Consider the following 24,456-nt stretch of genomic DNA (forward strand, 5'->3'; position numbering starts at 1 on the left):
AGTAAAATCATATTCAACCACCCCTTTAAATGCTCAAGCTCTGAAAAGCAGGGTGGATTCTGATTGGCTGTCAATGTTTTTAATTAATCAGCTCTAAAAAAAATCACTTTGTGTGAATGGGTCTTAACTGTCTTTCATAAAAGGAGATGTTTTTGCAGAATGTTCATGCAACTCTTTTACTTACAAGAAAATAATATAGTGAAAAGTGACTGCAGCAAAGTCCTTTGGATTGCAGCAACATGAGGGTGAGTAAATGATGACATAATTAGAATTCCTTTGAATAAAGGAAATGAAACATTTTTCTGTGCTTTCGTTCTGGGCCTAACTTCCTTTTTTCTTCAAGTAGACATCCCCTGTTCGGAGACAAAAGCTCTCAACACATTAATAATGCAGAGAAATCGAGCTGTCATTGAAACAAAGGTGGCTCAGTGGTTGAGGTGAATGACTGATAAGCCGTGTTACTGTACCCTTGTGGGTCTGAACCTTTCTCTGAGGTGGTGATTAAATATCTAGGCTGGTAACTGGAAGGTTTGCAGGTTTGAACCCTGAGACACTGCTTGTAAAGCTAATTTTACTCTTAACTTAGCCCGTGATATTTTGCTTCATTATGGGGTTACAGGTGGCGCGCAAACTCAGCTAATTATACAGAATTGGTTTTAGTGTCCAGTTGAAAGTCGGTCATCAGATATTAGGCAAATTGTGTCGAAATGATGTGACCCACTGGACCATAATTCATTATGCAGAAAAAGATTAGCCTTATGAGTGAAAAAGTGAATTAATAATAGAACTTGGAGAGCTAAATATTTAGACTAAAGGTCCTTTCACGCGACTTGTGTCAGGGCTTCAGTTCACCTCTCAACATAACCGCAATGCTTTCACCTCTGTATGAACATGTTTAGCTTGGTAGTAAAAAAGGTTTATTATTAACAAAGGAAGATTTTTAATGTTCATGAAAGAAGTCTCAAGGCTGTATTTGTTTGATCAAATTAAAAATTTTGAGAAAATGTATTACAATTTAAAATAAATTTTTTAATTTCATTAAAATGTAATTTATTCACATGGTGGCAAAGCTGAATTTTAAGCATCATTACTGCTTCATAGTTTTGTTGAAACGTGATAATTATTTGATTTAATAGAAAGTTCAAAAGAAGAGCATTATTTGGAACATTATAAATGTCTGTCACTCAAAATACTGTCACTTTTGATCAATGTAATGGATCCTTGCTGAATTAAAGTTTTAAAACTAAAATAAAAAAACTAACTCCATCTTTTTGAACAGTAGTGTACATAAATAAAACTGTTTAAACTTTTGAGCGTTGCATTACATGAGCCTCAGGTCCTCTTTGGTCTAGTTATTTTTCTCCTGATGTGTGTGCTTGAATATAAGCTATTTTATGCACACCTGAACACCTGTTTCCTTGTTGTGGTGTTCGTATGATTGTTTTGATCCGTACCTCTAAGCGAAACCATCTAGACACTGCAAACCTTAACGTTTTTCATCGGAAATGAACACTTTTCATTCATGCCTAGCCAGAGGGCCACACGACAGCTGGTGGTTATTTCGATGGCTGTCTCTAAATGACATGCCTCTCCTTTCAATTCTGCCTAACAAACATTACATTCATCTTTTGCGGTATAAACTGCTCAATGAGATTTAGTGTGCTTATAAAAGCCCTCTCGCTGTGCGTGTGAATGTGTGTGGGTGTTTCTGGGTCTGTAATTATGTTCGAACCCTCCAAGGAATCTGTCGAAAAGCCATTTTGGAAGCATTATCATTAAATATAGCTGACATCTTTGTGGTAATCAAGAAACACTTGTTAACTAAAAGACTGCCGCCAACATTTGCGTGATGACTCCATCATGGGTGTCTCTCCATGGAGAATTACTTTGTTGCACCTCGATCAGCGATACATCACAAATATAACGAGATAATGGGGGTAGACGTGCTGGCAGGGAGGAAATATGAGGTCCGACTCCCTAACGTGACTCGGATCGGTTTCTTCCACATTAACCTTGCGGTAATTGAGTTTTAATAATCTTAGGAATATAAATTGGAACGAAGTGTTCTGTTTCTCAGGGCGCTTCCGACGCCTTTTTCCATCCCGACCTGCAGACATCTCTCCCTCCACGCTTGGTTTGGAGGTTCATTTGCAGCTGGAGGGAAGGGGACGGGGTAAATAGAAGAAAACTGCTCTTGCATTCTTGGATCCGCTCTCTCCTTCCAAACTCCAGCTGTCTCCACTGCTGCCGTCTCTCCTGGGGGGTGGAGGAAGCAACAGCGTCCCGTACCCTCAGCCAATCAGAGCAGCTGATCCGTGTTGGGGGGAAAATGGGGCGTTGTGGAAACAGCTGCCTCAGACAGACAGCTGAGGAGCCTGAGTGCTCCCCAAACAAATGTTTTGTTCCCAGCATTCAATCAGGTCCAATTCCCCGTCCTGCCACGGGCCGAGGGTTCATCGCCCAGTTTCGCATCTGAGTATGAGTTTATTCGGTCGTGTGTAACCAGACTTTTGACTTTCAACAAAGTTTGATTTACCGTGCAGCCTGTTCTGAACGAGAACCGCTAGCTTAGACAGGAAGAGACACAGTTTGTTTAGTTTTTACATGCCGTTTAGCGGTGGGTTTATCTGGTTTGATGCCACTACCCTGCAGTTACTGTTTACAGACCTCTAATTTGTTTGTATTTGTTGAAAAATTGCATTGCAATTGCAAAGTTGCATTTCTCTTTGGTTTAATTTATTTTCACTGGGCAACATTTACAAATTGAACAAGTTTTGAGTCTTCTCATTGGTAAGAATGTCTGTGTGCCGTTTACACTATCGTTCAATCGTTTGAGGTAGTAAGATTTTTTTTTTTTATGTTTCTGAAAAGTGTCTTGTGTTCACCAAGGCTGCATTTATCAAAAATACAGTAAAAACCGATATAATGAAATATTATTACACTAAAAAACACTTTTTTTTACTTTAATAAGTTTTAAAATGTTATTTATTCCCTTGATGGCAAATGTTTTATTTCTTCAGCCATTACATTATTGCTGATTTGTTGCTCAAGAAACATTTCTTATCATCAGTGTTGAAAACTGCAGATACTTTGATGAATAGAATTTTCAATAGAACAGTGTTTATTTGAAATACTTAACATTATAAAAAGTAAACATTATAAACATCTTCATTGTCACGTTTGAACAATTTGATGTATTCTTGATTAATTAAAGTATTAATACTTACAAAATATTTATATTTTTCAGTTTGAGCGGGAACCAGGGACAAGTCTGGAAAACAATATTGCTGGGCATTTTCGATTGCGCACCAATTTGTACCACTGTTGTGGTCATTCAAATCATATAAATCTAAACATGATGGGTGTAAATTTGTTTTGTACTATAATGCATTTACAAGTGTACAGAATATACAGCGACATCAAATAGTGAAGAGTGGAACTTGATTTGATTATGAGTTACAGTGAAGTTCTGACCCACAGATTTCACATTTAAAGATCCCTCAGGTGCTGTAAGCTCATGGTGATCAGAATAATCTGTTACAGAAGGGATATCGGTTGATTCGTTGATGAAGTGGCTCAGATTGCATTCACAATCCAGAGTTCACTGTAAATCAGACTGAGATCACAATCAGACTTGGATCTACACCAAAATATACCTCAGATAATCTTTGTACTTGGTCCATTAGTTTTGATGTGGTTCCAAGCACAATTTCTTTGTTCATATAGACAAATCCAACTAAGAAAGAAAATGAACTTGCTTGCTCCCAGTTACCATAAAATGGTGCATTTTTGTTCACATGAAGTTGATTGGAATTCAAAATAGAGTATAAAGACCCATTCTTTAGAGTTAAATAAGATACAGACCAGCCAATAACAAGTATTATCGAAAATATTGTAAGACCGCAGGTGTGCGAAAACCCCTGTACATCTTTGACAGAGTCTTAAATTCTTAAAGTGGTCCTACTTGTATTCTCTCCCTTGACTCGAGAAGGTGTTAAGACCATAGAGCCCGACAGCAGAGCAGAATAGGCCTGAATAGGCCATTACCTCTGCATTAATAATGAAGGCTCAATGATAACCACCACTGCAATTTGTGACTGAAGAGCGAAGGCGCTGGAGAGTCAGAATCCCGTTTCCTCCTCATCTTCTCTGGATCGTTGCAGGTCCTCACAGGCCTCTAGACTCATCTCTCTCCCATCTCTTGAAGAAATTATCAAACTCTTATGGGTCGCTCACTCTCCGGCATCTTTGTGAGATCCCATTCCATTTGAGAACAATCCAAAGGGCTTCAAATCGAGACAAGGTAGCCTCAGTTGGCTTTAAATCTGACACTATTTACAGGAACAAAGGTTCCTGATTGTAAAAAATGAGTTTGAATAGGTATCTGGAGAATATCTCTCTGGGTTAACTGGCTTTCTTGCTGTTAATCAGCATTACTTATATTTTTCAGTTTGAGCAGGAACCAGTGCCATGAAGTCTTGAAAACAGTATTGCTAAAATAGGTTTTGAATGCCTTTAGTTGATTTTAAAGGAACAAAGTTGTATTTTAATCAAAATGTAGTACTTGTTCCACCTCTGAAACAACTTTTCTGACCTGATGACCCAAGGCAGCATGGCTTGGGAAAATAATAATAGCCCACTTTCCATAATCCATGCAAATACTTATGGACAAAATGAAGCCCCTATAACCCCTTTCAATACAACCCCCATTTTTGCAAGTGGGCCATAAGTGTGTTTTTAGAGAAGGCTAACAAAAAAAAAATTGCCCCCTGTAAGCTCTATTGCAGTCTATAGTCGATGTCTGGTATGGCGAACTGCCCCATTCATGTTTCTATTGTTCTCACTCGACAAACCTTTCACTTCTGCCGGGTAAGAGAACTAATCTTCATTATTCTTTGATCATTATTATTTTCTATTCTGTTTTGCATGAAAATATCACATTACGGACGTTAAAAGTGTGTATGCATTAAAAAAACCCACAAAAGGATTTAAAAAAACTGGTCTGAAGTTGTTTTAAGAATTATTTTTCGTTATAGATGATGTCTTTTGTTATTATAAATTCTTGATTATGCATGATGAAATAATGCACAATGAAAAACAAACAGTTCATATTGTAGGATTAGACTAAAGCCCTGTTTGGACATGACTATACTGTAGGTTTCCCTCAGGTACTTTTGTGTTTTACAGATTTTTTTTATTTTATTTTTGAATCTCTTCCAAATCTAACATGTCTGTGTTTTTTGGCTAACACAGGCATCCTTTGAGAAATCGAATCCTGTCTGGATAGGACTATCTGTGATTATGGTATATTATCTACCCTTCTCCTCATTTATTTTCAACTTCAGACACAGATGAAGCTCATTTCTCACTGCGCCACATGGTGCACTTTCTTCATGGATTAAGACCTTTTTTTTGGCAATTTTCTGGGTAAAATAATACTTGGTGCTTCAAGTGGATCAATAAGGAGTACTTGATCACTGTAGTAGCAGCATCAGGTATAATCCATATAATAAATTACATATTTAAGTCTTGGTTATTGTGACCCATACATTCACACTGATTGGGGGATATGAATGTTGAGAGGAAAACCGTACCGTCATTGCAGCAAATGTTAAGCTGGTTTATCTGTTCTGTGAACTCGTTCTCCTCTATCGTCTCTGTTCGTGGCACGGAAAGTGAGAAACGCCTCTTGAAGTTCTTCATCTTGTTCATGTCGCTGGACCAGAAGTCCTGTGGAGGATGCAAGAACAGTTTGAATTATGGGTTATTTTTATTTTTTTCATTTCTGAAAACTAGAAGATGACATTTGTTTTGTTGCTCTCTCTCTACAGTACATGAAAGCTGTCATGATACGTGTTGTTGTCTTTCAGAATCTAGTTGAATGAAACTGAGATTGACTCAATGTTTACAACTTCACAAAGATTTGCCTTTCTTCTGTCATCGCTGGCTGCTTTATGCTCTGTCAGAGAGCCAAGTTTGATGTTTATTACACAAAAACTCTAAAATAAGTCTGCAGTCAGAGATCTCAGCTTGAACTCAAATGTTTCTCATTCAATTTTTCCAAGTACAAATGGTCTGATCTGCTATCCGGATTCATTTTATAGCTCTGTACTCTTACGCTGCGTCCAAATATGCCTATTTCCATACAAAAAAAACATAAGTGTGCATTTGATGGACACTTTACAATCCCATGAGGCCACAGGAGACGATTTGTGAATGAAGGTGAAGCAACGCAACTGACATCGTAGGTCACATGATAATGACAGCATGGTGGATGAAGTACGTTTGAATTTCATTCATACTACACACATTCATAAAATATAGAACAAACTTGAAGTATATTTCAAACCAATTGTAGTACCTGCTAATACAGTATGCAATTTCTGAGCTTTTCTTTAGGTAAACTAGGTTGAACCAGTATTGTCTATATTAATTTTGCCAAAAGAATTTTGTATAATGTCTCATGAGCTATAAAAGAGCAACCTCTGAGCAATACATTTTTCTCTGTGTAGATTGTACACCCTCAAAACAGATATGTTCCTATCCATCCAACATCAGTGCTTTCTATAGGGCACAAAAGAGTTAAAGATATATTACTTTTGGTGCAAGACATCTTTCCTAACATTTTAAATGAACTTGAGGGAAAAATAGACCATAAAACACCACAAAAGTGTAAATTATGTCCTTTATAAATGATAAAGTGGTTTCTGTATATGGATATATGGTTTAAAGACACAGATTTAATAGATTTCTAACGATATTAAATCATTTTACTGCTGAAGTTCAGCTTTGTCTCACTACAGCTTGCCTTTCCGCTCTAGGCAGAGAGGTTGCTAAGGGTTCCAGTGCGGTTCATTTAATTCCGTGTGTTAGATTGTGCTGTGTGCTTTACTAATTATTTTGAAAGTGGGAGACTAGCCAATACTCCCATTGCCAATTAGCGTCAGCTATCCCCAAAATAACTGCATCTCAGAGCACCATTGTTTCTCAAATGACTCTCTGAAACGAAAAATAATAAAATAAATACAAGTGCTAAAAAGTTCCCTTGTCAGCCGTCATGGTGGGCTTTTTTCCCTCTCTCTCTCAAACTTGTTTTCTGCCTCTCTTTGATTATAGTGGTTGTTTTTTGCTAAGGATAATGATTTAGTCTTCCTGTCTTTGAAACATGGCTCTCATACGACGATAATTGCACCATGCAGTCCCATCATAAGGCTGATGAAATGCAGACCGGCATCTGTCTGAATAATCTCATCATCTACCACGTATTTATGGGAGGTTAACAGTTCCAGCATGGAACAACATTCTGCTCAGTCTTCTGTGTTTTGTGATTGTGAACTAAACTCTTTGGTGTTTTTGTTTTTTGTTTATTTTTTTTTAACAATTCTTTTAAATGAATGAATTCTGAAATCCTTAAATTTGTGATGGCTTTTTTTTCTGCTTTGGTAACCAAAGAGTTGTTGGACCCCATTGACTTCCATTATATGGAAAAAACTATACTATGGAAGTCAATAGGGCCAAATCAACCGTTTGGAACAATTGATTTTTTTTGGGTGAACTATCCCTTTAACTGAACCATGTCAACCAGCAAAACTTTGACCCCCTTGGTGCCACCTACTGGTCTCTAATCGAATCTAAACGTGTGTTTTTGGTGAACGAAATCAATCGATTAGCGTCATTGAGATCTTAGACTTAAGAGTCTAAAACCGTTCAGATTCAAAGGGCAGAATATTAACATGATTTTTAAAGATCTCAGCAACTTCCTAGCATTAATCACACACAGTTGAAATATTTTATTGATATTCTCTCCCACTTCCATATTCACTCTGATTGAATCCAAAACCTCATCTGAGTGTAATTACGTCTCAAACTCCAGGGACCCTCCAAAGATGTGAGGGTGTCATAAGCAGATGCTAACCGAATCATCCGGAGAGGTGACCTTGTATTCTCTGTCAAACTTCCTCTGGCGGCTGTTTTTTCCATCTGTAATTTATCCTAATTCTTATCCTGAAGAAGAATTTCGTCTCTCTAATGCTGATAAAACTGAGTTTGCATTCGTCTGACTTTACCAGTGTGCTGCTAACTTACTTACTCCCAAAGATGCATCATGTACTTCAAGTAATTCACAGCCTTCTCGTTTCATTTGACCGACCCTGTCCATCAGCCACACCGCCTCGCTGCCTTTTGCATTTGCTACGTGCCTCGGCTCCGCGGGGATTGCTGTGACTCAAAATAGAGACACCTATCCTCCGCCGTGATGCGATCTCCTCCAGACGTGTCTGAAGAAGCCGGAGGAATTCTCAGCGTGACTCATTCGGCGCTCTGTACACACTACTTTCAGCGGGGATGTGACTTCTCTTCGACAGGGAATCTATTAATAAGGTTTTTTCATTTGGTCGGTGGGCTGGTGGCATATGGAGGCTGACGGACTGTGTGTTCCCGGAGTGGGCCGCTTTCTGTTGATCTGAGACACCACAGACCGAAAGTACTTTAAGAATAACTGGTGATGGTATGCTGTTCACCTCTTGTGTGCTGAGGATTTGGCATTAGTCAAACAAACTGACATTTTTTAATGATTTGTTGGATATATTTAAAACAATGACGTCAGCTTGCTTTAGGGCAGGAAGGCTATATTAGTAGCAGGTCTTGCCAAGTCAAGCTATTACTTGTGCCACTCATACTGATTTGCACAAACACCTAACTCAAATGAACCGTCTTGCCAGTCTTCTTTAGCATGTTTCTATGCAGTTGCTAGGGTCTTTTGAGTCTTCTGTTGTGTGTTGCTGTGTAGTTTCTAGGTTCAGGGTGTTCTGACTTTACAATGTTGCTAGGTTATTACAACACAACTCAAGGTAGCTGATGTCCGGATTTCATTGTCATGTAATCATGCATTAGCATTAATCTAGATGTCATATAAATCAGCAGATTATGATTGCTTGACTCAAATTGCTTATAATCCACTTGAATAATGGTCAGTTGTGTAGGCTCAATACCATCATCAGAATTAAAACGTTATTGACATCCATTTACATTTTCACCAGACAAGTCAAGCCGGCAGTATAGAAATGTGAGGAAATGTTTCCAGAAGCATATTAAAATCCTTTGTATTATCTATTATTTCATTTAAGTATGTAATGTGTATACAGTATTTATTGCATTAATTTAGATTTTCTTCTCATTACCTTTGTGTTAATATTCAGCTTTGTATAGTTTATTAAAGCCCTAGAGCAGGTAGTACTATTCTCATAAAGTTTTTAATTAGTATTCTCTCATGATCAATTCTGCCTGTATCATTGCTGTCGGGTGGAAATCTCGTATCTGCATTACTATTGGTTACCCTTTACATCTGTCTGTGGGTTTTGCAAATATTTAACCAATGAAAAGTATTAAAAAGAGCTTGTGACTAAATCTTGTAACTCCATTGGATACTGAAACCTCAAATCCACACCGCCTGTATCGTGAATGAAGTGCCACACGCAGTGGTGCAACTTGGACACAACATCATCATCATCAAGAAACACCATATATAAAGGCTAATGTTTTATGTATTTGAGGAGTGGAGAAAAAGTGCATTTGTCGCTGTGTCATTGCCAATACTGTCTTAAATAGCCTGTGCGTAGCACTTCACCTTTAATAACATGAGATGTTGTCCAAATGACAAAAAAAGTGTGCCCACATATAGCTACAGTAAACTTTATAACCCATAAGTTGATGAAAACGTAATAACGCAATGTACTTACTACCTCAGATGCTGGCGGCCATTCTAATGACAGGCAAAACCTGTCCTAAATTCTCAGAAATTCACTGGTCAAAAACCTCATAACTCCATTTGAGCTTGGTTTTGGTAAAATGTTAATAATATAATGACTCATGCAAGTGTCTCACCATATATAAAGCCACAATATCAACTTTGACAACACAGTGTTTAATTATTTTTTTTAAATACAGCGCGTTTTCCATTTCCTGAAAAGTAGCATTTTTGGATATGTGAAGTTTCCCTCCCAATAGCGAAGATAAGTAATCTAAAGGTGTCTTGGGAATGAAATGAGTAAATTCCATGTGATCCCTTTAGATATTAACCCCAGTATTTATGAAAGCATTATGAAATTCATTTCTGATCTTATAATATAAGCTTCTGTAGGGCATGTTTTACATGCAGCCATGCTCTCTTTATGGGTGACTTTTGTCTGGTCTGACCCTCGAGCTAACATTAGGATAATGACAGACGTATCATATCAGAATCACATTCTATTGTCTTTATAATCACATTGTTTGCCCTTTTTCTCCTTCCAGCTATTCTGTTTCTCATTACGTAATCTTCCCACTGTCACATCCATCTCTGCTTACATTCCCCTAATGTAGAGCTCTTAATTGAGCTCTGCGCTGTTAGCAAAGCTGAAACACTGCAGTCTGATATGTGTTGACCTCTGAAAGAGTCTGTGGATGAACCAGCGAGGAACAGCTGTGCTCGCCAACCCTCCACCCAAAAACCCCTGCTGTCCTTGACTCCCTCTCTCTCCATCTCCTGGCCGACGCCAAGATCAAAGATCGCATTAACATTGGTGAGGTGTGCAAAGACACTGAATGTGTAACCTCTCTGTCTGTGTGTACTTGTTGTGTGCCACGAAACCAGCCGCACAAGGCAGATAAAAGTAGGGCTGGGTAAAAAATACAGATTTTTTATTTATTTATTTGAATCTATTCTCATTTTAAAGAACCAATATCAATTCTTAAATCCCAAGAATCGATCTTTCAGTCTGTCATTTTCAGTTGATGAATGAACAATGCTTTGCTGCGGGCCTCCCATCCAATATATCTCAATAAACTTTGGGCTTTGTTACTTTCTGATATGAAACAGAAACTGTGTTCGAAATATACCCTCATTCACTATCCCCTACATTACTCCACTAATATAGTCCAATTGAAGGAGCGAATGAAACCGAGTGAGTGAATTTGGACACTGAGTGCGCCGGAAGGGCTGCCTCTTTTGCATAGTTTGTGCTTGCTGTTTAATAATCATTAATCATTTGAAACTTAGCAAACTGGCAGCTCCAGTAGTAATGGAAAGATTTATCTTGAACTCTATCATGGAAACTAGCATGTATAGCCTAAACCTTAATCAACCGATTTAATAATCAATTAAAAAGGAATTTATACCTGTATGATATTACGCTGTAGCCATATTCGACCAAAGGTTTGGAAAATGGATGACCATCTATTGGTCAGACGTGGGAATTCATTCGGCACGAATGTCACAGGGCATTATGGGTATTCTATAGCTGTTGAGTCTACATCGGTTGTACACTCATTATTGTGGTGCATTGTGGGATTGAATGAGGGCACTTAATAACATCCACTATGATTACGGACACCACTACAAATGGCTGTCCCTTCAAATAGTGCCCTATTTAAGGGTATCGGGGACGATTTCGGACACAGCCAAAGCCTCAGCTTTCAAATTCTGTAAATTTTAATACGAAATTCGAACAATAATTTGCCGCTCTGTAATGTGGCTTAACAGATTGATCATCTCTTCTGCTTTAGTTACAACACAAACATCTGAAGGTATGTTGAAAGATACATTACAACTTACTAAAATCTGTATCATGTCTCATTTAATCGATCAATCAGTTTCAACTGTGGAAAGATGTCACTAAAACAGCTTGTAAACAATGTCACGTAATGCCTCAGAATAGCCATTCAATTTCCAAAAAACTCAGCTAGAAAAATGATCTTGGAGAAGAGCACTTTGCTAAATATACACTATATTGCATATTCGTTGTATTTTTACTTAATCTGTTCTTCAATATTTTAATAAATTCTTCATGTTTTTCTGTTATCATTTACTCAACCCTCATGTCGTTCCAAACCTGTTTGACTGACTTTCTTATATAGAACATAAAAGAAGACAAATATGCTATTTGAAGATATGCTATATGCTATTTGGGAAACATTTCTCAATATATATTTTATGTTCAAATTATGACAGAATATTCTTTTTTTCTTTTAAGTATTGGTGATATTCTGTTCTCTAGATCTGTTTTATTTTTGCCTGTTTACAGTCCGAAAAGTTCGAAAATGGCGAACAGAAAAAAGACACTTTGATTTGATCTACCTTTTTCTCTCCTCTTTCACTCTAACTTTCCAAAGCAGCTTAATTGCTCATTGCCAGGAATGCATTCCAAATCAGGATGCGCCCCATTTGTCTTCTTTACAGACTACAGATCTGGCTCAACACGAATCAAAGAGCACACACTGGCAGACTGTGCACCCGGCCAAAGGCCAATATCCACGCAGGTCTCATTCAGTGCCCCGCATACACAACGAAAAGTGCAACCAGAACCCCTGCATGGTGAAAACACACCGAAAAACATAGCCTAATTTAGTTTTTCTATGGACTGGTCACTCTGCGGGGTATGGCGGTTTTGATTGAGAACACGACTTCCCACATGAAAAGATGTGAGAATATAATGAGAAGATTCTGATCTCTCTGACAGAGTTTGGCCGTCTCGTCTCTGGCTCGCCATCATCAAATGGCATCTGCTCTCGTTCTCGTGCCAGATCAACTTGGCCCTCGGCTCAGAGCGGGAAAACCCATCAGTTGGCAGCGAGAAGCCCTTGATGGTGCAATAGTGATGTCTCAAGCTGCTTTCTCTACGGTAGTGTGTCAGGACAATTCGCCTTTTTCTGCGTCCGTCCAAACTAGAGAGAAAACATGAAGGCGTTTCTTTGACTCATCTGCCTATTAGATGCCCGCGAGTGACAATCGGATGGCGTTTGATTCTGGGTTTGCCCTCTTTTTTTGCTACCCCAAAGATTCATCCAAACTTAAAGTCATCCTCATGTGGCCATAATTAAAAAAATGGAGATCAAATCTAGTTGCAAGTCTGGTTACTGAATGTGTAAGAAAACTTTTCAAGCATCCAAACACCCTGCAGAGATTGTTTGTGACATTAAAGCCAATGGTATTTCTCCCATCTGGCTTTGCTGCTGCAATTACAGTACTGGCATTACTGCATAGATGTCTGTCTACCGAGTCCATTTATTGAACAATGAGAAAACAACATGACATCTGCCTTTGGCGAACACGGCTAAGCCCTCCAGTGGAGTGGCGTCAGAGCATTGTGGAGGCGGAGTACTGACGTACAGAGAGGGAAATCATTTCACCTACACTTTAATTGATGCTTAGGCACCCGTGGGTTCAGTTCATTCAATACTGCAGTTGATCAAATGCTAGTTTTTGTCCAGGATGAGAGCATGCAGAGACGGCCACAAGGAGACCTCTGAGAGCAGCTGGTGGTGCTGAATAGTATTGTGAGTTGATTTGAAGGTGAAAAAGGATATCCTCTCGTCATGCACAAAGAAAAAAAACGGCTTGTTGCGTGTAATTGTATGGTGGAAATGTCACTGTTAATCAACAGTAGCATTGCAGTTGTCATTTTCAACTTTTCGTGAAAAAGCAGGGTTTTGATTTGGGAAAACACACACGCACACACACACACACACACACACACACACGTAGTGTTTTCATGTTTTATGGGGACTCCATAGACATAATGATTTTTATACTGTACAAACTGTATATTCTATTCCCTTACACTAACCCTATCCCTAAACCTATCCATCACAGAAAACTTTCTGCATTTTCACATTTTCAAAAAAACATCACTTTTTTGATTTATAAGCCGTTTTCCTCACGGGGACCAAAAAATGTCCCCACACGAACAAGGATTTCGGATATTGCCATCCTTGTGGGGATTTTTGTCCCCATAATGTAGGGTTTACCAGGCCCCACACACACACACACACACACACACACACACACACACACACACACACACACACACACACACACACACACACACACAGGATATTTCCTCCTGTTTTCTTTAATTGCTATTATTGCTTTTGGCTTGTTCACTGGGTGGTTTGTAAGCACTTTGTTATGATTTTAATTGATATTCAACAACATTGAATTCAAGTTATTGCATTTTGATGCACATTATATATCCACCATATTGGTTATCGGCTGATTTTAGTTTTTAATTTCTAGATTTATTAATAATGTTTGGTTTAATTTATTTGTATTTTGGATGATATAGTTCATTTTGTATGCTCATTTCTCCCTATTTTTCACCTTTAAAAGTGCTAGTTTAAACTTAATTTTAAATCACTTTAATGATAATTTAATAACAACATTAAGCATTTAAAAATAAATAGAAAATATTATAAAATATTATAATATTGTGATTCCAAAATTCACTTGTAGAATTTAAAATGTATTATTTAATTTTATATTTATTTATATAACAATATATTTAGTATATTTATTTTACATTGAGTTTTAATATCAACGATTTATTGGTTATCACCCATAACATCATAATAACTAATGGCTTATCATTATCGGCCAGAATTTTAACATTTGTGTATTTGTGAAGATTTATTTATTTATTTTTTTGGAATAACTTTCAGTTAAGAATTGTGTACAATATGATTTAAGATATTTTAGTGTATGATTTGTCGTCGACATAGTACATACTGCAGCTTTTCCAGAAAACAACTCATCCAGAAACAATAATTAAATTTTGTACGAACCCCTTGAATCTCTTAACATGTGTCTGTAAAAAGATGACCTAGATCCTCTCTGGCGCCCAGGGGGATCGACTGAGTCATTTCATCCAGAAGTGCACTCCTGTAATGTCGTCTCAGGAGGAATAAAGGTGCTGCTCCAGTAAAGGGAAAAATCCAGTGTTCATTGGCTCTTATATTACACGACATGTATGCTATGTATATTGCAACAATTTGTTGAGACAATGGTGCTAAAAATTGTAAAACCATTCAGGCCTGAAATTGTGGGGCTGTTTTGAAAGTTGATAATGAAAGTAAACGCCAGCAACAGATAATGACATATTTTACCTCCAGATTTGCCAGTATTCTGAGGAAAATTAGTGAAAACAATAGCAATTTGGAGCAGATGTGTAATTTAGCCTTGCTGTCGTTTGAGTTAAATCAGTAAAGCGAGGAATGACTAACTAGGGATAGTGTCTCAGCGGAAGCACAGAGCGCTTTCTGCATATTGCTCTTTGGTGTTAGTTTTGGGGAAGTCGTGAGGATACAGTGGAAGTGGAATAAAGAGGACAGATTAATGAGGAGAACATTTCCTTCATCTCGCACTTGATTTACTTTTGTTCTGAAATTACCACTGGCGTTGCTGTGGATCATGATCTTCAAATCATAGATGATTGTTTCTCTATATCAAAAAACACTAATGTCTTAGTCTCAGTGGCCTTGTGTAGAAATATGTATGTGGAAATGGCCAGAAGAGAATTTGATTGGCTTCTTCAAAATTCAGGGTACATCATTTTCTCAGTTAATTATATTTGACAGTTATATGCCTTAAAATTACAATAGATGCAAGTCAATAGTTGACATGCATTAAGAGTACAGCACTATACAAAATTAATGTGGATAACAGCTCAGTTTGTTCTTGGGAGAACTTGATGAGAAAATGTTGAGTTCATTGCAGACTTCTCAAATCTGAACACAGTTTGTGATCTCTTCTGATACTGATAGAGGAGAAGTGAAAGCAATGCATTCATTAAAAAAAAAAAAGGGAAATCAGCTGTTCAATTAATCTTGTGGCTGACTAGGAGAAACAATTGAGATATTAAAGATATCACTGAGGAATGTTTATGACGTGTAGTTTCACAAAAAGACTGTTGTTGACAGTTTAAAGAAATAATTTTATTTTTGAAATTTTATTTTACTATTTTATTTTTTTTCTGGAAGAATTTGAGAAATTATTGCTTACATAATAAGCCTTTTTTATTTTATTTATTTATTTATTTTCTGGAATTGAGAATTTGAGAAGTGTTTACTTTCATACTGAACATCTTATTTTATTTTACTTTATGAAGAATTTGATAAGAAGTATGTTATTTTATATTGAGCCTGCTGTTGCTGTCTATGTGAAACAAGTGAGATATTGACAAGATGTCATTTGTGATTTGTCTTTCCCATGGGTGATTCCAAAGATAATTTTCACATCAGTGCATCATATGCAGTACATTTACGACTAATGCTTTTGTCTCCAGGTTCCGACTTATTGAATGTATTAATTTAGCCTACCTGTCCATCAGAAGATTCATGTCCATCATCTCAAGATGGTTTGCCTCTGCAATAATGCTTTAATGGCTGTATTAGGATGTAACCCAGATTTTCAATTCTGACTCGAACCCAAACCACATAAAGACAAGCCGCGCTCAGTCCTGCGGTCAGATTAGTTTACGCCTCAGTGACAGAAGCGCTCGTTCAAATCATGCTTCAGTGCGGTTTTACAACTCGCAATATGCCAGCACAACGTTGCCCTTGTTTCTCAGAATGACATACAAGCAATTACACTGGATTCCTTATATCCCACTAAAGCCTGTTCTTTTAGAAAGCCAAAACCTGAGTAAAGCGGTTACTTTTTCACTTTTTTAACTATTAACATGATACTTTGCTTGTGTTTTCAGATCAGAGCTACAGACTACAAATAAAATATGTACACATTTTGTAATTTTCAATGTAAATGAGCTAAGGATGAGATAACTTTATTTTCCTCAATGTGTCTTTTTATGACATTGATTTGGTGAGTAGGTGTTAGTAAATCACATCTTTAGAGTGTTCGTGATTGTTCACGGTGTTCGAGGTGCCTGATTCTCAAATGAAGGACTTTTATGAATCTGAAGCAGTCTCAAACTCACAAGTATGTTGGTTTGAATTGGTTTGAAACAACTGAATCACTCGCTAAACTGTGAGTCATTTTTGGTCATATCTGATTTGATGTTTGACTAGTTTAAAGCGATAGTTCACCCAAAAATTAAAATTCTGTCATTATTTACTCACCGATGTCGTTCCAAACCCGTAAGACTTTCGTTCATCTTCGGAACACAAATGAAGATCTTTATAATGAAATCTGAGAGCTTTCTGTCCCTCCATTGACAGCTATGCAACTTTGATGCTTCAAAAAGTTAAGAGATTGTAAAACTAAGCCATATGAATTGAGCGGTTTAGTAAAAAAAATTCAAAAGAGACTCGATCACTTTATATGATGAACAGATTTAATTCACATATAAACATTTATCAACTCACACATCAGTTGTGGTAAACGGAAGCTCAAGCATGTTCACTTGATGTGCGAAAACCAATCAATGGAGGGACAGAAAGCTCTCAGATTTCATCAAAAAGATCTTCATTTGTGTTCCGAAGATGAATGAAAGTATTACGGGTTTGGAACGACATGAGGGTGTGTAAATCATGACAGAATTTAAAATTTTGGGTGAAATAACCAACTGATTGTAGTTAAAGATACACAACACTTTTGTTATAAGTAAAAAAAATAAAAATAAAAAACTATTTAAAAAAAATAGTACTGGCTATTGTTTAGTATAGTTAGGCATAATCGAACAAAACTTTGCTTCTGAACAGCCGTCTATAGTGAGAGATTATGTTATTTGACAACTTAGTCATTTGGTTCCTAAACATTTCATTTTGGGGGCCAGTGGTTCTCTCGTCATGTTATTATATGGAGCCAATGGTTGATTGAATGCACTGTAACTCGTCCAGCCCCAGCGGTTGTGAAATTGAGACGTCCCCCTTAAGACGGATGGCGATACCTCAAACGCGTATAACCCCGATACAATATTCCTGCCTGTCAAGCTATAAAATCATGTGACTAAACTAAGATAAATGGGTTCCATGGACACAAAGACAACTTAATATTTGGCAAAGCCGAAAATGACATGACAGGAAGGGCCATTTGTCATTGCCTTTGGCTTCACGGCATGTGTGGACATAGATAAAGATGCATATTACTTTGACTGCCGCATTAGACTGTCTTTTTCGGAAAGGAGCGAGCTGTGAATGATGCATTAGTAATGCTGTTAGTGCTGGTGTCATATAATTTTCCTTCATTTGCTCGTACGCTTTTCATTACTTGAGTAAACACTTGACTTGACTTCAAAATGCACATAAATCTGGGGGAGGGAGTGATCATATATTTTTAGAAAGCCTAGCAGCAGTAAATGCCTGGCTCCCATATAGATGAAGCAATAAAAACGACCTTTTGTTTTCACTGTCCACGTCATTATGGCCGACGCCAGAGATGTCTTGTTTCACTACAAGAAGCTCTTTCTTTAGTTATGTAGATGCACAAACAAAAAAAAATGTTCTGGCGTCAAGCTAAAACAATGGCTCTAGTGTTCCTCTTATTTTAAAAAGATATAACCAAACAGAACTGGCAACTATCAGCTAAACATCTTTAATAGTTGTGCTAGTGTTCGTTCAGCTGGCTCACAGTTACGTGAAAAGAAACTGAGCCTGGTGAGAAAGAACAAACTGATTTTTATCAAGACTACATGGTCATTTTGTCGCTCCTTAGATGCACTGAGTTTCTACCCTCCTGCTGTGACGATTGCTAGCAGGCACTAGCTGTTATCAAAATCTTTAGCGATCCATAAATACAGCATTTACTTTAGCTCGACACGGTGGTCAATATGTTGCCCTTTTATGAGTAAAACTGGATTTTCTTGAAATATTGGGCAACATTTTCTTCCTTTATTTACTGCAAACAGCAGGCTAGCTACTGTAAACATTTCAGGGAATCAGCTAGTCTGAGGCACATGAACGGTCGTGTTTTTGCTAAGCTATATATCTCTCTTATAGCAGAGACTTTATTTTACCTGTTTATGTTTGATTGCTTTATGCTCACTGGTTGCCATTTCATATTTCAGGGGGCTTAATAGGGCTTTGGGTGATTTTTTTATGTATTTCCTAGACATGCTTTATGAAAATTGTCCTTTTTTTAAGACTAAAGCTATAACAAAAATGGATGTGAATATTAGCTCCGATAACTTGGTCTTGGAATCTTATGAGAAATGTTTGAGTTTATATTGAGGTCATTGACACACACACACACACACACACACATATATATATATATATATATATATATATATATATAATAGGGACCTTTTACATACAGTATATCGGGACCTTTTCTAACTGCAGACTTTGTTATTATTGAGGGGAAATAAATTTGGGATTTTTCTTTCCTGAGACCAAAACTAAACAATGAGTTTGTTGATGCTAGACGGAGTCTGTTCAAGCACAGAAAATAGAGCTATAGGCTACAGCTAAATGGCGGGCTAATTGTGAAATATGGATTTAAGATGACGGTATGTCCTGTGTTGAAGGAACTGGTCCAGTGCTGGTTTTCTAGAGGCTGCAAGTTATAACCCATAAATAGCCTCAACGAGATATGATTAATAGAAATGAAAGTGTGTTGACGGGCTAACTACCTCAGATCTGCTGGGTGACTAGCTCTGTTTGCACTGTGGGTGGCACATCTTCACCCTGATATTCACAGAGAAAACACTGAACTGAGAACAGTTTGTGCCAAAATGAAAGACTTTAAACAGGGAAGTTAAAGGAACACAAACAGGCACATGCAACACATGGGGAAATTTACCATGACTAACATGACTAGTGTTTGTCTATTATTACAGGTATAATGAGTCACCATGAAACGAGTCATCACACATTCCAGGGGGCAGTTTAAATAACTTCAAATCAAATTCAAATCAAATATATGAAATGAAAGTGGAAAACAGACCTAAGGGCTAACATTACATGCATCTGAAGCCAAATCTTGACTAACAGTTTATCTAAATGTGTTGGTGTTGCTTTGCTAAGCTAACCTAATAGATTAGCCAAGTGGTTTTTATATGGTGTTGCTATGTGGTTGCTAGTCTGTTCTGAGTGTTTTTTGTTGCTATGCGGGTGACGGTCCGTTCTGAGTGGTTTGTGCATTGCTGTGTGGTTGCTCGGGTATTCTGAGTGATTTTTAGTGTGTTACTTGATTTGCAGTTGCTGGGGTATTCTGCATCATTTGTACTTTGTTTCTGAGGTATTAGAGTGTTGTTATTTATTTATTTTTGTGTGTGTGCACTTTAAGCAGTTGCTAAGGTGTTGTAAGATGTTTTTTGGAGCATTGCTAGACCTTTGCATGGGCGTTCTGAGTGGTTTTTAATGTTTGACTTGGCAAATACCATTAATAAGCCTATCCCTCAGATCATTCCTATTATTTAAAGAACTACTGCAACAGAGAATAGATTTGTTCTGCAGCAAAAGCAGCTCTGACATACATGCTAAGCTGATGTATGCATAAATACACAGTAGGTTACCTTTGCCTGTAATACTTAAAATACACTGAATGGACAACCTTTGTCACCTAGTCAGGTGCCATATGCTGTAAGGGTTATAAAGGTTATTAATTATAAGGGTTTAATCATTTGTCTAGCAGCACACCATTAGTCTCCTGTAATCACTCACAGGTTTATGGTGATGTCATCAGAGCTTTAAAGCAACGCTTGATCAATAAGCACTCCTCCAATAAGTTATTTCTAGTAAATCAATTGAGGCCCTATAGAGACTTTAAACACCATAATTAGTCTGTGCAGATCAATAGTGTATCTCTCTTTTTCTCTCACTCTTCCTCTCCGTGACTGTTCTGAGTGCCACTTACAAAGGGGAGAGAGGTTTGAATCTTCCAAAAGAAGTCAAAACAGAAGGATAGAGGCTGGAGTTAATGTATAAAATGCATCTATTACAGTAAATGTTTAATTTGGCATATTACTCAATTTTCACTCTACAGCTGTTAGGATCAGTACCAGTTTATATTTCAAAGTATAGAATCAAAATGATCACTGATTGTTATCTAGCTGTGCTTGGTGTATCAAAATACTGACTGTATTTCTACAACAGAGCAGGATGTGTCAATTAGTGAGTCTTAATTACTCATTATTTACTTTACTGATTAAGTGTAGTACAAACTTGAGCTGGGTGTTGTAAGGATGTGTATACGGACTTGTAGTAATTCTGCTTTGTTATTTACATGTGAGAGGGACAAAGAAACGTGGAGTTAATGTAAATATAGAACAGGATGTATCCCAAACAGAGTTTAGTTGCTTGCTTATGGTTGTTGAGCAACATCGAAACTTGCCAATTTTATAGAAATGTAGTAATGTACACTCACAAGTGTGTAACCCTATTGCAATAATATTTGTTTTACTCCTTCTAACTTGAATGTTATATACAAATTAACTTCTTATTTGCATCCCTCAAGTTCCAAATTTTCATTTTATTTGGAACCTGAGGGAACTTCAATATAATGGTTATTTCATAAGGATATGGTTAAAACATTTATATTGTAATATATACCGTAAATGTACTCTTTAATGCTTTAAGATTTTGTTCATACAACACATTCCTATTGCAAACTCTCCATGCGCTGTGTAAGTTCATTGACATCTTCACTTTATCACTGGCGAAATCCAGCATCTTGTTTTGAGTGATAAATCTGTCGGTGGTGTGAACGTTACTCAGAAACGCTGGCTAGCGGTGTGAACAGAGGTTATTAGTTCACAGGGCCGTGAGCACTGATGCCAGTGAGGCGAGAGATTGTGAGAGGGCAGATGGTGAAGAGGTTGAACGGAGATCTCCGCGCCGCCCCAGGCCTGTACCCTGGTGTCCATGTTGGGTCGACCTTGTTCTCATCATCTTGTTTTCACCATCAAAGCACAGCGGCTCTTTTGATTAATGACAATCATCCACAATACTGGGTGGAGTTTGTGCATATTCAGTCTCCTGATGTGTTATTTCCGTCTCTAGGCAGGGAATTTTGTGTCATTTCCATTTCAAAGGTGGAGAAGAAAGGCAAAAAGCACTTCTTTATAATCACAGGGCTCTGAAATTGTATCCCAGCTTGGGTACAAACCACAGGGAAATTCTTGAAGGAACTTTTGTTGTTTCCTGATACTTACACAGAGCCATTAACAACACCGGATCCAAGCACATGATATACGATACGTTTTGCTTAGCCGTAGGACATTTGTGTGCGTCACTGCAGCCTTCGCAGCCGGTACTATATGAGAGGCTCGGTTTATCTCAAATGAGCAATAAAACCTCTCATTTGATGCTCTCCTCCTAGACCCATTTGCGCAATTATCTTCAATCACCTTCTCGAAGTAAGTCTTCACAGTCGAGGGAGGAAATTAACCGAGTTAGAAGACCAACAAACCCCAATTGCTCCTCCTGAGTACACAATTTAGCTTTGAGAGGAAATGCTGGCTGTCTAGACTGAGATGATAATATCAGTCATATTCATACTGTCATAAACTTATATAATGCCATTCTCTTCAACGCATCACAGGTTTGACCTCATATTCTCTGTCTTTTAAATGAAGGTTATCTTCCACACATGGAATACAGTTTGCGGAGCAAATTATGAGGAAACTGAGTCACCATGACTAACTGATTAAAAATACCCATTTCTATTATTGTTTCCACTGGTTTTCCGCCCATAGGAAGGTACATGCACACGTGATCTCTTTGATATCTCAATTGTTTCTTCTAGAAAGCGTCTAAATGAACACTCATGTGTCTCTAGTGTTTCAAAAGTCTGAAACTGTGCTCAGATTTGCCAAGATACCAACATATGCAATCAAATGTCAAAGATCTGAACCTGAACTTAAGCATTTCTCATAAGTTCCATCAAGACCAGAAGAAGTTGCTGCTTAATGCAATTAGTCTCACAAGCAACATTTGCTCAGTTCCAGAGTTATTTTAACATTTTAATATAAAGTAAATACAAGTCATTTTGCCCTCAAGCAAATACAATGTGCCCTGGATCCTCTTTGTGGTCACATGAGCATCTGAGATCTAATCTGAAGAGTTGCGAAAGTGAGATTTGTTTGTGAATTCATGCTTTGACAGGAAACCAAATCATGGTGTGCTCTTTAATAGAAGGCTTTTAAAGTTTATCAAACAACTTTTTACTCTCTTGTTCTGTGGAAAACCATCACATACTGTTGCTTTGAAGATCCAGAAACCAAAACACTTATCTGTAGACCTTCATCAAGAACTTTTTACTCTCATTATCAGCCCAAAATACAGCCCAAAACGGCATTGATGAGCATAGAGAAGCTTTACATTGAAAAGTACAGCCTCAGCTAGTGGGCTGCTTGACTTCAAGATACATGACTAGTTTATTAATAGACCTTTCTGCACTAATGAGCCACCGCCGGCCGCCTATTGTGGCTTCACACTGGTCCTGCTTCACACTAATGTTATTGACCGACTCTATTTGTGCGTTCGAGTGCTGTCAGATAGGCTACAATAAGCAGGCGTGTTATGTAAACATTACAGTGTCACATCTCAGGACTCTCTCTGCAAATCTATAGTCCCGGCCGTACATGCAGCTGTGAATCATGAGTGTGTGTAGGCTTTGAACACACATGACCCCCGAAGCCGCATATGTCGTGTCAGTGCGCGTCAGCATAACGCCTGCATGTGGGTTTTTTAAGATGAGCGAAAACTGAAGGGAAAGAGCACATTTACGGCGTTAATCGAGCGCTAGGTGTAGATCCCAACGCGGTTTTAAGTCTAGATCTAAACAACAATCACAGCAGCAGTGCATATAAGTGCAGACAGTCAGAATCATCTCAAGCACGTCATAAGGTCATGACAGTTCATGTAACAACACAGACACGGTTGCATACTCACAGGAGTGGCTGGAGTCTGCAGGAGGCAAACAGTATACCGTCTCTACTCTACTCTTCCTTCAGTGTGAAAGGGAGGAGAAAGAGGAGGAGGAGGGCGGCCTCCAGGTCTGAAGGCAGTCAGCGCACCGGCACACAGATAATCCAACACTGGAGGTGTCTTATTTAGTCTGCAGCACGCATGCATGGGTGCATGCAGTAGACACAGGCACAGGCGTTTATCTTGCGTCCCCTCGCTGCGATCCCTCCTACTTCTGCTCATGAGAGACCCTTCTGACAGGAGGAGATGCGGGAAACATAACAGAAAATAAATAAAAAATTAAAAACATACAGGAAGCAAATGTGTCTCACTGAAGGATTTTATAATCATGCAAGGTCTCCACCCCCACTTGGCTGTCTCTCCTCCCCTATTGTTATAGCAACGGCCAATCAGAGCGCTTCATCACACAAGCCCTCTCCGCCTGCCGAGAGACTGTGATTCTTTCACACCGGAGCTTGTTCAATATGGCTGTGGACCAAAAGTGTGTGTGTGTGTGTGTTTTGTGGATGCTGTTAATTAGCTGATCTGTCTAGTGAAAGGTTAAACAGCATTTCGCTGTACTAAGCTGTCAAACTATTCTGCTTTGTGGTTTACCATCTTATCATTAGTGCACGCTTCAAAGAAAGATATCAAACACATCGGCATAGACTAATTAGGGAAGAGCTTTGAAAACATGCAGGTTTTCACTATAAGTCAGTTGTTGATTTAGGTTTAATAGTGAAATACACTGTTAAAAGACCTAATTAGACATTACTAAGTGTTTTTAATGAGTGTTATTGTCTTGTTTCCTCTAACTTTCTAAAAATCTTTAAAACG

General features: G+C 38.0%; 1 protein-coding gene across 1 annotated transcript in view; it reads right to left on the reverse strand.

Annotated features, from left to right (window-relative positions):
* The window catches only part of cdk18 (cyclin dependent kinase 18), a 53,491-nt gene extending 29,510 nt beyond the window's left edge, over positions 1-23,981 (reverse strand). Inside the window, exons 1-2 of the mRNA XM_084101029.1 lie at positions 23,605-23,981; positions 5,595-5,730 (exon numbers count right to left, since the gene is read on the reverse strand). Of these exons, the coding sequence (XP_083957155.1) occupies positions 5,595-5,712 (118 nt within the window). The 5' untranslated portion in view covers positions 5,713-5,730; positions 23,605-23,981. The remainder of the gene's footprint in view (positions 1-5,594; positions 5,731-23,604) is intronic.
* Between the last annotated feature and the right edge of the window lie 475 nt (positions 23,982-24,456).

The sequence above is a fragment of the Abramis brama genome (genome assembly GCF_963993115.1).
Source record: "Abramis brama genome assembly, chromosome: 23".
In the NCBI taxonomy this organism is placed as follows: Eukaryota; Metazoa; Chordata; class Actinopteri; order Cypriniformes; family Leuciscidae; genus Abramis; species Abramis brama.